This window comes from Rhipicephalus microplus, chromosome 9, assembly GCF_043290135.1.
Source record: "Rhipicephalus microplus isolate Deutch F79 chromosome 9, USDA_Rmic, whole genome shotgun sequence".
Taxonomy (NCBI): domain Eukaryota; kingdom Metazoa; phylum Arthropoda; class Arachnida; order Ixodida; family Ixodidae; genus Rhipicephalus; species Rhipicephalus microplus.
The window spans coordinates 98,847,550-98,860,396 of record NC_134708.1 but is presented as its reverse complement, the minus strand read 5'-3'; the positions used below and the strand labels follow the sequence as shown (position 1 = coordinate 98,860,396).

The 12,847-nt window shown below is 47.4% G+C and overlaps 1 protein-coding gene across 2 annotated transcripts in view; it reads right to left on the bottom strand.

Moving 5' to 3' along the window:
- Positions 1-2,265: 2,265 nt before the first annotated feature.
- Positions 2,266-12,847, bottom strand: part of LOC119163135 (uncharacterized) — a 48,756-nt gene continuing 38,174 nt past the window's right edge. For both annotated transcript variants that reach the window (XM_037415076.2, XM_037415075.2), the window contains 2 exons: positions 11,328-11,488; positions 2,266-3,675 (listed from right to left, as the gene is read on the bottom strand). In XM_037415076.2, the coding sequence (XP_037270973.2) occupies positions 2,965-3,675; positions 11,328-11,488 (872 nt within the window). In that variant the 3' untranslated portion in view covers positions 2,266-2,964. The remainder of the gene's footprint in view (positions 3,676-11,327; positions 11,489-12,847) is intronic.

The following is a 12,847-nucleotide window of genomic DNA, read 5'->3' as shown; positions in this document are numbered from 1 at the left end:
GTGATAACATGCACCATATCGGTACCTTCCCACGGATGTTAGTTCTCCATGCAACAACTTTCCATTCAGCAACTGAGGGAAAGAGACGGCTGTCACTTGCACCGCGCCCTGGTCGCCCATGCAGCAAGGTTTTAAAGCGTTTACATCCGCGATAATCAAGATAAAAACCTAAAAAGACTATCACACTTGATTGTTCCTGTTTGAAAATATTGCAAATAACCGGCATTCAATCGTTAAACATGTCACGGTTCCAGAAGCAACAAAGGCACCGAAAGTAACAGATTTTTTCTGGCAACGAACAAAGGTAGCGGATATTCTAGTTGACCCAAAATAAAAGAGGTGCACCTCGAATGATTTGGTTAAGCCCTGGAGAGATGACCGGTGCTTAAGGCCGCGGGATTACTATGGAGAGATGCAGCCGATGCTGACAGCGAGTTACACAAAAGATTATTTATTTCGCCGAAAAGATATGAAGTAAGCTCGCACAAATTGTCGCGAATTGGAGGTAACTGAGGCAAGCCTTAGTACTGTCGGAAAGACAGCCTGATATTGAAGACTTTACAATTCCACATCCTGATTGTGTGGATGCACCTAAACAACACATCGTACTATAGTCATTAGCAGAGAAGCCCTCAACGTTGACGATGCTTGTCTGATGCTATATGATGTGACCATGCTATTGACCCTGTGGCGTCCAGCGGCGGATAGAGATGAAAAAGATAAGCATAAAACATGAGCCTTTATTTTTATTGCTTTCATAGGTCGAAAACAATCTGAAAAAAAGACTACTGACGTTTATGTGACGGATGTCGAATGAAAGTGCTTCAACACTGAAACGTTGGGCTTTTGACAAAACTGTAAGGATACGATGTACAATGTAAGGATACAATGTTCGAAACATTGTACAGTGTTTGAAGCATTGCTGATTGTGGAAGCGTAATGCATCCATCAGTTACCGCACTTCATATCGGCATATGGTGTCACGTTATTCACTAACATTCTCAGTGGAATAGATACAAAAAAAAAGGCGTCGAGAAGGGAGTTGAAGTTTACGTTCGGGCTTCAGCTGTACTGTGGCTTGCGACTGACAATATTATGGCCTTGTAACATTTTGGGTAGAGGTGCGGGGTACTCTTTTTTTATGATGGAGCTCGGCAGTGGATGCCTCCTGCAGTATATGCTACCATAGCCTCGGGTGTGGACTTGCCTTTGCCAACCATATCGGCACCATAACAGACAACCTCTTGGTGCGGTGCCATCTGGCAGCCCCATGACCCCAGTACCTTCTCTGGGGAAAGCAACAGATTAGCGACTCCTGAAAAAACGCACAAGCACCGTTATGACAAATTACATGAAGAACAATGATTTCCAGTGGGTTCCCTCATTCTTCTCTGCTCCCCAACGCGACATAACAGCGCCCTTGAGAAGCTACTTTCGCATTTTACGGGACCATACCGTGTGCTTCGGCAAGTAACGTACCAAAATGTCCCGGTTAACCACACACCCTCGGCGCCTCTGTTACCTCGTGACGTCATCCACGTATCAAGGCTCAAGCTATACTACTCTCCTTGTACTGTGGCTTCATAGACGCGCCGGGTCGGCACTTTTGCTGCGGGGTTTCCGTTGCGTGGTTTTCACTAACATTGTCAATGTACACGGTCATCCTTTATGAAAGGGAACACGCTAACGCCTGGCCTGCGCTTTGCGGCGGCTCCCTAAAGCACATTATCTGACAGCAAAAGGAAACACGTTCGCTTTCAGCGTCATCTGTTGCAGAAAAAAGTAATGAGTTATGGCCGGTAGACAAGCGCTGCTAGAATGCCCTCTCTCTCTGCTCAGGCGTGCAGCGCGTAGTTCACTGCCAACATATCAAACAAATTCGTCACTACGGCGCAAGCTGGAGCAATCGCTCGATATCGCTCACCGCTCGAGTGATCAGGGAACGTAATCTGGCAGCGCTTGTCTACCGGCCAGAACTCGTTATTTTGTTTGGCCATAGATGACACGAAAAACGAACGTGCTTTCTTCACTTGTCGGTGGTTGGTGCTGTAGGCAGCCGCAGCGGGGCGCAGGCCGCACGTTCGCGTGTTCCCTTTCATAAACAACGACAGTGTACAGTGGTACAGATAAAAAAGGCGTCAAGAATGGCGTTGAAGAAGTTGACGTTCTGGCGTGAGCTCTACTATGGCTTCTGACCTAATAATATTGTGTTATTGCGACCTAATAATATGGAAGAAGAAACAAGTAAGATGCACCTCACAGCCACTCTTTTCATGGTTTAATAAAGAAGTGGCACTTGAAAGCCTCTTAACATTCGTTGTAGTACACAGTTCTCAGAGGCTTGTTTGGATAGTATAAAAGTAATTACAGCATGCTTGAACACTTTGATCTTTGCCAGAAAGCCGAGAAGCTTCAAAAACCAAGCTTCAAAAAAGTATAGAGGGGTGACGTACGCTATGTGCACCATTCTTTTCAATGGCAATCTCGCTGCTAATGGGAAATTACCGACCCCGAATATGAAGACCCCATACCCCAAGCTGAGGTATTGGCCACGTAGGTTTGAGAGAGATTTATTTGATGAGGCGCGAGTGGTACGACTCCTGGAACCAGTCTTCGAGGGATAAGTGTTTCCACCCCAGTAACGTCACTGGAAACCTGCGTCCGAATGCAGCTTACGGGCAGCTTAACATGCTTCTTTCTGTTATTGCTGATTGGCAATGATTTTTTGCGCAAGCTGTTTTCGTGGTACACACAGCAACATGCTATGAGTACGCTTTATCAGATTAAGCAAGCATTAAGCAAGCATTCTCAAATCCTGATTGGAAGCTAGCACTATTCCTCACAAGGAGAATATATATATCTGCTGGATCTTACCGGTACTTACCTACGCAACAGAAACATGGAGGCTTATAAACAGGTCAATTGAGGATCAAGCAGCGAGCAATAAAAAGAAAAATGATTCGTCTAACCTTTGCTGACAGGAACAGGGTGAGTGTGTCGGGGAACAAAGGATCGGTAAGGACATGATATTTGAAGTGAAGAGGAAGAACTGCAAATGGTCAGGAAAAGTAGCGCATAGGCAAGAAGACCACTGCTTGTGAAAAGCAACTTACTGAATTCCAGGACACGGCATAAGTGCCAAAAGGAAACAAAGTTACGTGGGCTCGTATGATTAAAGAGTTTGCAGGTATAACGTGAAAGTAGCAAGCAAAGGACCGGGTTGCGACATACAAGAGGCATTTGTGATGTGAAAATGGTCACGTTGAATAAGTTGGTACTGCTGCTTATTAGGATGATGATGTGGTGTCGAGAAATAAATGGTACTTTCTGAAGAGATTTTGTCCTTGCGAGAGCGTCCGCCAGTATGTGAAGAACGGCTGGCTCCACTTTCTTACTGCATTCGATCTCAGCGGCATCGAAGCTGCGATGCCTGGCGATTGCACCCAATGTCACTGCCGCGTCCACTTCTTTGTAGTCGTCAAGTTTTATGGAAACTGACAACGTACGGGCCGTAAGGAGGCTATTTGCCAAGTCCGACGGCCAAGGATTCTTCCAATGAAGCCACATGCGAGAAAATGCGTTGACCTGACGCATTGTTTCGAAGAGGGGAGAAATATCTTCTTCTGAGTGTGCGGTTGTGAGGCTCACCACCAGCGTCTTCAGCGTCTTGTTTGTCTGTAAAAGCGTTCAAGTCAGATATATCGCACTACACTAGACAACTTGGCATCATAAAGAGTAAACCCCTAATAATCTTTTATGATGCCAACGAGTAACACATTTGCGCATTAGCAAAAAGAATTTGAACTAATCAAAACACAATTTCTTGGAGCCTCGCGATCGACTAAACCGTACTTATTCTCTTCGTTTTCTTAACACGAAGGCGTTTTATGCTGGGGTTCATCAAGATTTGAGTGACGTATTTTGGTCACAGCTAAATTGTTTATGACCGGTTTCACAAAGCGTCACAACTTTCGTACACGGTATTTCGTCTATTTGCGTTTACCACAAAACTGTACATACTAAAAACCTTGCTTATGATTTTGCCGCAGTGCTGGTTCAATGTTATCGAATCTCATTATTTAAATGCAGTTACATTGTCACCTATCTCTTTTTCCAAACGTGCAAAAAAACGCTTACGCACTTGCGTAGATCTTGACGCAGAGACAGCTATAGCTTTGCTAAAATATGCGTTCCTATAACAAACTCTTTTTGCGTCATTTTGGTAACACGACAACGTAAAAAAAGAATACGCGCAAGATAAAAACCCCCATTTTTTGCTGGAGAACAAAGAGCCGATAATGCCTAAGAAATTATACGGTGTCTCTGGCATTATTTTTATTCTCCTTGCTATTGTGTCTAACAAAAAAAAGTCACAGTTTCGCCAAAAAGGCGAAGCAATGAATGCGACACCAACATATCTTAATGTATTACGAAGCAAAGCTAGCCTTTTTAGGAGTAATATTACTTGTAGTAAACATGCACTACATGCAGTTGTAGTAAACCAAGTTTCCTGCTGCGCGGCCACAGTAGATTTCCACAACAAGGCTAGTGCACACTGGCCACATTGATATACCAAGTAAGGTTGGCAATCATTTAGATCAGATCTCAAGTAGCTGGACAAAACGCTAGTGTAAGAGAACAAGGCCGCTCCAGGAACAACTTTAGCACCATTTTTTTTTTTCGAGTTGAGAACGCCACGCGTAGAAGCTCCCGCCTCCTGTGTGGGCACAAGCCGCGCGCTGATCGTTGTGCAGGTCAACCATAAGCACCCCCTCCCCTTGTTAGCTCGCGAGATAAGCGCGCGTGCTCAGACGACCCCGGCCTAAAAGGCGATGTTCGCTCCACAGTAAAAGGAGGCTAGCGCGTCCTTCCCCGTGTATATATACATACATATACACATACACATACGTGAACGATGGCGGTTGCAGCAGGAGCAAGAACCAGCCAAGACTGTCCATATCATTTCTATCGCAACGAATCGAGCCTGAAATCTACCAGTTGGCACACGTGTTGTTCATGGTGCGTTATGACGTTGAATACGCGGTTGTTGGGTGAATTCTGTTTTCTTTGTTTTGTATTTTCTTTTTTGACAGATACTGCCGAAGTATGTATTCTGCGGTTCTAGCAAATAAATCTTGTTGTAATTCAGTGCACTGTCAGTCTCTTTTTTCTTGTCCCTTGTTATTGGCTGTCACACAGGTCCCGTTTATTAGGGAGGCGATCGCCGGGCTAATTCCAAGAGCCGAAGTATCGGCCCCCCGAACCGCACCACGAAAGCGTGGACAATTTAGAAGTGGTCCTTATTGGTGCGCCAGCGGACGCCGGCTGTGGCCCAAAGAACAAGACAGAGCCGAGAGTTGATAAACAAACAAAATTATATTCTCATTACCGGCAGATCAAAAACAATACACACGTATGCACACTCCACAATAGTTACATACAATACGTCACCAAACAGACAATGTACTACACAGTACAATCGACCACACTTGAAACAACGGACACAGACAACAATACGCACTACAATGCAGTCGCATGCAGTGAACAACCAGACACTTAAAGACTAGAGAGATAGAAAACCTATTCAGTCCAAAGTTCTTGGTACAAAAGTCTAAATGATACTCTTCCGAGAATCACTCACTCAAAGTCCAGCGTTGTTGTCGTTCCGCAGCTCTCGAAGTTCTCTTCCAGGAAACCTCCCGTCTTCAATTGGCCACTCTTCAAACTTCAACTTCTTCGCCGGAACACGTCGGCTTCACACTCGCAGCGGTTGCCACGGGTCTTCGCTCGATAGCGGTAAACACACACTCTTGCCTGTAGCTCGAGCCGTCCCTACGGACCACAAACTTCGCCGACTACACGGCGGACTCTCCACGCACTCTGGCGCTCACTTCCGTCTCCTCCTGTTCTGTCACTACGGGCAGAACCTTCGCCGACTACACGGCGGAATTCCTACGCGCTCTGGCGCTAACTTCCGTCTCCCCCTGTTCTGTCACTACGGGCAGAACCTTCGCCGACTACACGGCGGAATTCCTACGCGCTCCGGCGCTAACGTTCCGTCTTCTCCTGATTTCTAGTCTCGGCTGCTCGGTTAAATACCTTGCGCGCGACTTTCCAGATGTTTCTCGTCATTTCGTCGGCGCGATACGCAGCGAAAGCTGGGGAGAGGCACGAGACGGTTCGACTGCCCTCTCCGGAGGATGATTCACTCGGTCTGACCCCGCCTCCTTCGTTCCAGAAAAATCGCGGTCTTGCTGGGCCGCCGATGTGGGGTGAGGAGGATCGTCTGCGAAGCCGTGCTTCTGCGGGAAGAGCGCGCGCCCGGGAGCCCTGGATGTTGGCTTTCTTTTTTTTTTCTTTTTACCTCGCGGCGTTTCTGCCGCTCGTTCTCGCAAGGATTTGGCGGCGCGCTCTTCTTTAGCGCTCGTTCTGTGACACTGCCCCCCACTTTAAGAATATTATCTCATAATATTCAAAACCCCACAGACGAGCGCGAACAGTCACCACACACTCTCACAGACTGTAACACCATCAGTCGCTCATAACACTTCACATTCACAATAGATCACTTAATACAATTGTACATTGTAATTCAATTACACAACACATGAAAACACAACCACAAGCGCATGAGTACAACACTCCACCACACATTCCCAATATACAAATGTACAAGGTTCTCTCACTACAACAATGGTACAATACTATACATCACATCACAGCACAACACTTCGACACTTGTGACACAGGATACCACAACATTAACACAACATAGGGCACTCAACACTGCCAAACACATTCTGCTTTGGCCTCAGCACTTATCCTACGTACTTTGAGCGGCGCTTGCGCCCTTTCTTGCGGTGCTCGCTCGATCTCTTCTTGTGTTTCCACGTTCGGCGAGCCCTTTCCAACGACGATATCTGAGGCGTCGTCTCAGCCATCGCTGTCTCTTCCGACACCGTTAACGCGTCATTACATTCGACGGGTCCTGTCTGTTTATTTACCCGCTTGATCATGCCTCTACATTTTGCCCGGCTGGCCAACACCGTCTCCTTTACACTGTCGGTCGGTTGAGGTCGTGCCGACGTAAGTCCGGTTGCTCGGCCTGTGAACTTATTCGACACGATCGTCTTCTCCTTCGCTGTCTCTTGCGCCGCAGCTTCTCCTTGGGCTCTAGTTAGACCCGTCACGGGATGCTCCTCCACTGTATCTCGCGGCCGCTGTGTTGGCGAGGGCTCTATCTTCGGGTCTTCTCCCAAACATTCTGGATCACTTGGCCCTCGCGCCCCGTCCATGTTTCCGATGACAAGGTCATACAGGGGGGTCGTCATGCATAACGCAGTAACCTTCCCGCTGAAGTACGGGGTTTCAACCTCAATTTCTGCTTCGGGAAGCATCCGGACCGTACGGTCAATTAGGCAAACCGGTTTCGTTCTGCCTGTCAACTCTCTTTCCCGTACCAAATTTCTCCTCACGATAACCGTGGAGCTACCGGTGTCTCTTAGAACCGTAATCTTCTTGCCTGCAATCTTTCCAGGAAGCGTTGGCATTCCCTTCGTAACACCGGTTGGCTGTTTTGACATTACAGCACCCACAATAGGAATTTTCTCCCCATTCTTCAACTCTACGAATCCATCAGTGACGGCATTATTATCAGATTTCGGTGCCGCTTGCACACAAGATACCTGGTGAGTTTGACTCACTCCGTTCCGACAAGCGTCTGCTTTGTGTCCAGTCTGACCACACTTAAAACATTTTATAACCGTGGGGCTCGTGAAGTTAGTTCGGCAGTGGCTAGCACGGTGACCCACTCGGTTACACAGAAAACATCGCGGAATTTTCTCCGGTGCATGCTCCTTTTCCTCAGGAGCCGATTTCTTCGAATCCTCGGGACCCTCCTTCTTGACTTTGGCCAAATTACTGCCACCTTGCGCTTCCAAGAATTGATCAGCTAATTCAAGCATGTCTTCAAGTGACTTAGCTCTCCTCTCTTTCAAGTACAGCGACAGGCTTGGATGGCAACTAGTAAGAAATTGTTCTCTAATTAGGAGCTCTCTAAGCTCCTCGTACTCCTGTGCTGTCCCTGAAAGTTCAATCCATCTGTCGAAATAATGGCAAAGTCGGGCGGCATACTGCGTAGCCGTTTCACCATCAGCTGGCTTTCCTGTCCGAAACCTGTCCCGGAATCCTTCCACAGTGAATCTAAATCGCTTCAACAAAGCCGCTTTCACCTTTGCGTAGTTGGCTGCATCGGTCGGCGTCAGCCTACCGTACACACTGAGCGCTTCACCACTCAAGCAGGTACTCAAAGCAGTTGCCCATTGCTGTTCCGGCCAATTCTGGCTCCTCGCAATCGTCTCAAATCTGTGGAGGTACGCGTCTAGGTCGTCCTTCCTTTCATCAAACGCTACGAGCAGCTTGCTTGGGTTCAAGCGGAAGCCGTGATCTTCCCGTTCGCTGCTTTCAACTCTAGCTTGGACGGGAGTTTCACTTCGCTGTTGCAAACGGAGCCGCTCGAGTTCCATCTCGTGCTGCCGCTGCCGCTCCCTTTCCTCTCTTTCTTCTTTCAGCTGGCGCTCTTTTGCCTCTCTTTCTTCTCTCGCCCTTTCGGCTGCCAACTTTTCTCGCTCCAGCTCCAACTTCAATTGCTGCTCTCGTTCTTCCTTCAGCTGTCGCTCTTTTGCCTCTCTTTCTTCTTTCAGCTGTCGCTCCTTTGCTTCTCTTTCTTCTCTCGCCCTTTAAGCGGCCAGCCTTTCTCTCTCCAACTCAGCTGCCTTTTCTTCCTTGGCCCTCTCTGCCGCCAACCTCTCTCTCTCCACCGCCTCTTTCTCCTTCTGGCTTACCCATTTCCGTAGTTCGGCGCCGGAAAGACCCATCTTCTCACCAAGCGCAACTAACTTTTCGAGATCCATTGTGTCTCGCAACTCGCAAATACAACCTTGCTGCGTGCAAAAAGTATCTGCCTAAATCAGTCTATCGGAACACTCCCCTGCACTCGTTAACGAGAACACTGAACAACACACAAAATCGTTCCGATAGCACTATCAACAACTCGAGGCTCTTTCCTACTACTTTGGACACACTGTGCACCAAAAGGTCCTATGTCGCGGACGCCAGATTAATTGTCACACAGGTCCCGTTTATTAGGGAGGCGATCGCCGGGCTAATTCCAAGAGCCGAAGTATCGGCCCCCCGAACCGCACCACGAAAGCGTGGACAATTTAGAAGTGGTCCTTATTGGTGCGCCAGCGGACGCAGGCTGTGGCCCAAAGAACAAGACAGAGCCGAGAGTTGATAAACAAACAAAATTATATTCTCATTAACGGCAGATCAAAAACAATACACACGTATGAACACTCCACAATAGTTACATACAATACGTCACCAAACAGACAATGTACTACACAGTACAATCGAAGACACTTGAAACAACGGATACAGACAACAATACGCACTACAATGCAGTCGCATGCATTGAACAACCAAGACACTTAAAGACTAAAGAGATATAAAACCTATTCAGTCCAAAGTCCTTGGAACAAAAGTCTGAATGATACTCTTCCGAGAATCACTCACTCAAAGTCCAGCGTTGTTGTCGTTCCGCAGCTCTCGAAGTTCTCTTCCAGGAAACCTCCCGTCTTCAATTGGCCACTCTTCAAACTTCAACTTCTTCGCCGGAACACGTCGGCTTCACACTCGCAGCGGTTGCCACGGGTCTTCGCTCGATAGCGGTAAACACACACTCTTGCCTGTAGCTCGAGCCGTCCCTACGGACCACAAACTTCGCCGACTACACGGCGGACTCTCTACGCACTCTGGCGCTCACTTCCGTCTCCTCCTGTTCTGTCACTACGGGCAGAACCTTCGCCGACTACACGGCGGAATTCCTACGCGCTCTGGCGCTAACTTCCGTCTCCCCCTGTTCTGTCACTACGGGCAGAACCTTCGCCGACTACACGGCGGAATTCCTACGCGCTCCGGCGCTAACGTTCCGTCTTCTCCTGATTTCTCGTCTCGGCTGCTCGGTTAAATACCTTGCGCGCGACTTTCCAGATGTTTCTCGTCATTTCGTCGGCGCGATACGCAGCGAAAGCTGGGGAGAGGCACGAGACGGTTCGACTGCCCTCTCCGGAGGATGATTCACTCGGTCTGACCCCGCCTCTCGTTCCAGAAAAATCGCGGTCTTGCTGGGCCGCCGATGTGGGGTGAGGAGGATCGTCTGCGAAGCCGTGCTTCTGCGGGAAGAGCGCGCGCCCGGGAGCCCTGGATGTTGGCTTTCTTTTTTTTTTTCTTTTTACCTCGCGGCGTTTCTGCCGCCCGTTGTCGCAAGGATTTGGCGGCGCGCTCTTCTTTAGCGCTCGTTCTGTGACATTGGCACTGTTTTTTAAGTGTGAATACACTTTATAAGCGACCCCAAACCATCCACCGCCGTCGGCGGCGTCCGCAGTCTTCTCTCTATCTTTAAAAGAAAGAGGACTTGGCGGGCCGCAGCGCGACGCTCTACTGAATAAGCCACGGACGCGACGCTGATATCGGTGTCAGTAACGTGCCTTATACCCCCTCCCCCTTCGCTCGCTCCTCCGCTCTCCTCACTCGCTGCAGCTGCGCGCGCACCCCTCTCTCTCGCGCGCCCGCCTTCTCTCTCAGTCTCCCGTCGAGAGCGGGTCGTGAGGGGGAGTAAAGGTAAAATCCGTTGGCATTCGCCAGTGAGTTAACGTAAACTCCCCCGTGTGATCAAATTGCGATTCCCAGGAACCATTACACCATAAAGGCACCATAGTGTGATTAATAAATATAAAAGTGCGAATTAATAAATACCCCTCATAGCATCACCCCGTGTATTCGCACTTGACCATGTTCACCCTCGGGGAAATGCTTGGGAGTTTTATGTCAATCATGTCGTACTAACTCGCCCAAGCAATCACGTTAGCTGAAATCTACACTTCCCTTTCTTCTCTGCGGGAGAAGTTTAGTGACTGCTCAAGGAATCCGGACGGTTGCTCGCATTTGTCCAAGAGCAGATGATGCATCACTGCCTGCGTCGTTGCTTTTTTGGCCCACGTGTTTGAGCTTTGTACACAATTACGTCAATGCCCAACTCAGTGCCTAGAAAACGAAAGCGAATCTCGTTCCAATAAACGAAGTGCTATTTAGCGAATATACAAAAAATCTTTGCGTTTGTATCATGCCTCCCAGGCCACAAACGATGGCACCACTTCATGAAATATGAAACGACTCCGCAAGGCCTCCGTATCAGCTGGAATTGTAAGATGTACTTTATAATAATAATACGTACGCGAACAGCATGGCATCTCCGTGCAACTTACCTCTAGAGATTTTATCATGCTCTGTAGCGAGTTGACGGAGAAAAGGTTAGTCTCCACGTTGAGTAAATTCAGCCGCCTGTCGTGGAGCAGTCTCTCCGAGGCATGCGACGCGAACACTTCACCCAAGCCGCAGTCGGAAAGTGTCAGCTCTACCAAGGCTCCTACATCGGCACGATTAGAATAATGATGAGAAATCGCTCTTGTGACTACCAGCGAATACTCTGAAGGCGATTGATGTGTGTTAGTCAAATAACTGTATTTTCTTGCAAGACGTAACTGGGAAGCTCATGCCACAAAAAGAAGGTATTGTGAGAGCGCCCCCATCATGCAGTTGAAAATAGCAACAGAATTTTCCACAACGACAACAGATTTTGCTAGTACAAGATCTCTGTGTAGTAACCACAGAGGTCCGACCTTCAACAGACCTTGCCTGTTTTGACAACAGAAGCGAGTAATCGCACAAGTGTGTAGTTACAACAAGGAGCTCACGTGATACTGTCTTCAGCATATTAGTTATCAATTATAAATAGAAAGCATGAAGCAATGAAAACAAAAACTATAGAACTGGTGCTCATGCACCAACAAGCCCAAGAACGTGTACTTCCTATATATTCGTTATATATTGATTTTTTAAAACCTAAGCTGCCCATAACCTGTGCCATAGAACAACTTCACCGTTTAAACAACCACCCTAAAATTGATATAAAAAGCTCATTCAATTACCTTTGTTAATCAATCTGGAGTAACTAATTAGTGACGACATCTTCCCGTCTCAGCCTCGAAATTGGCTGCAAAGCCGACAAGTGCCTACCTATTACAGTTTTTTAAGAAAAAATTTGATTGCAAAAAAACTATACTTAGCAAGGGTACTCGTTTAGTGATTCGACGGACCAGGTCACTTCTGGTAATGCCATTCACTTACTCTTATTCTGATCGTGTTATCATACGAACTTTAGTAATGTAAGCATGTAGAATAGTTGAAATTTGTGTTAATTCATTCCTTGGCAATATAGTGACACGTACTTCGCCTAATTTATTCATGGACACAGCCTCTGTTTTTTGTAATATCTCTAGTACCGATAGGAGGTCCTTAGGTTGTGTCCGAAGGCGATAAAAATACCATAATTTTGCTTTTTTTCATAACTGTGAAGTGATATTGATAGGTCAGCTATTAAAAGACTACTGGAAGTTTCTCGTACAATTCCTATACATGTGCCAATCTTCGCGATTTCATTGCAAGAAGTGTTTTACGACTTCTTACGTAGATAAGAGCCCATGTATGATCGTTCCATAATATGCGAATCATTGCCTGCTTACAGCATTATATACAGTGAGTAGGGATGACACTGAATGATCTGATGATGTACCGGCAAGTATGCGATGTGCATTCACAATTGCGCTAACATCGCTTTCCAGGTGTCGTCGCTTTATATGTGTTTTCTTGTGTAGCTGCCGATCACGTAGTATTCGAGAAAAGCCACGCTCGCTATGACTGAATTTTTAAACCTACGGACGAAGGG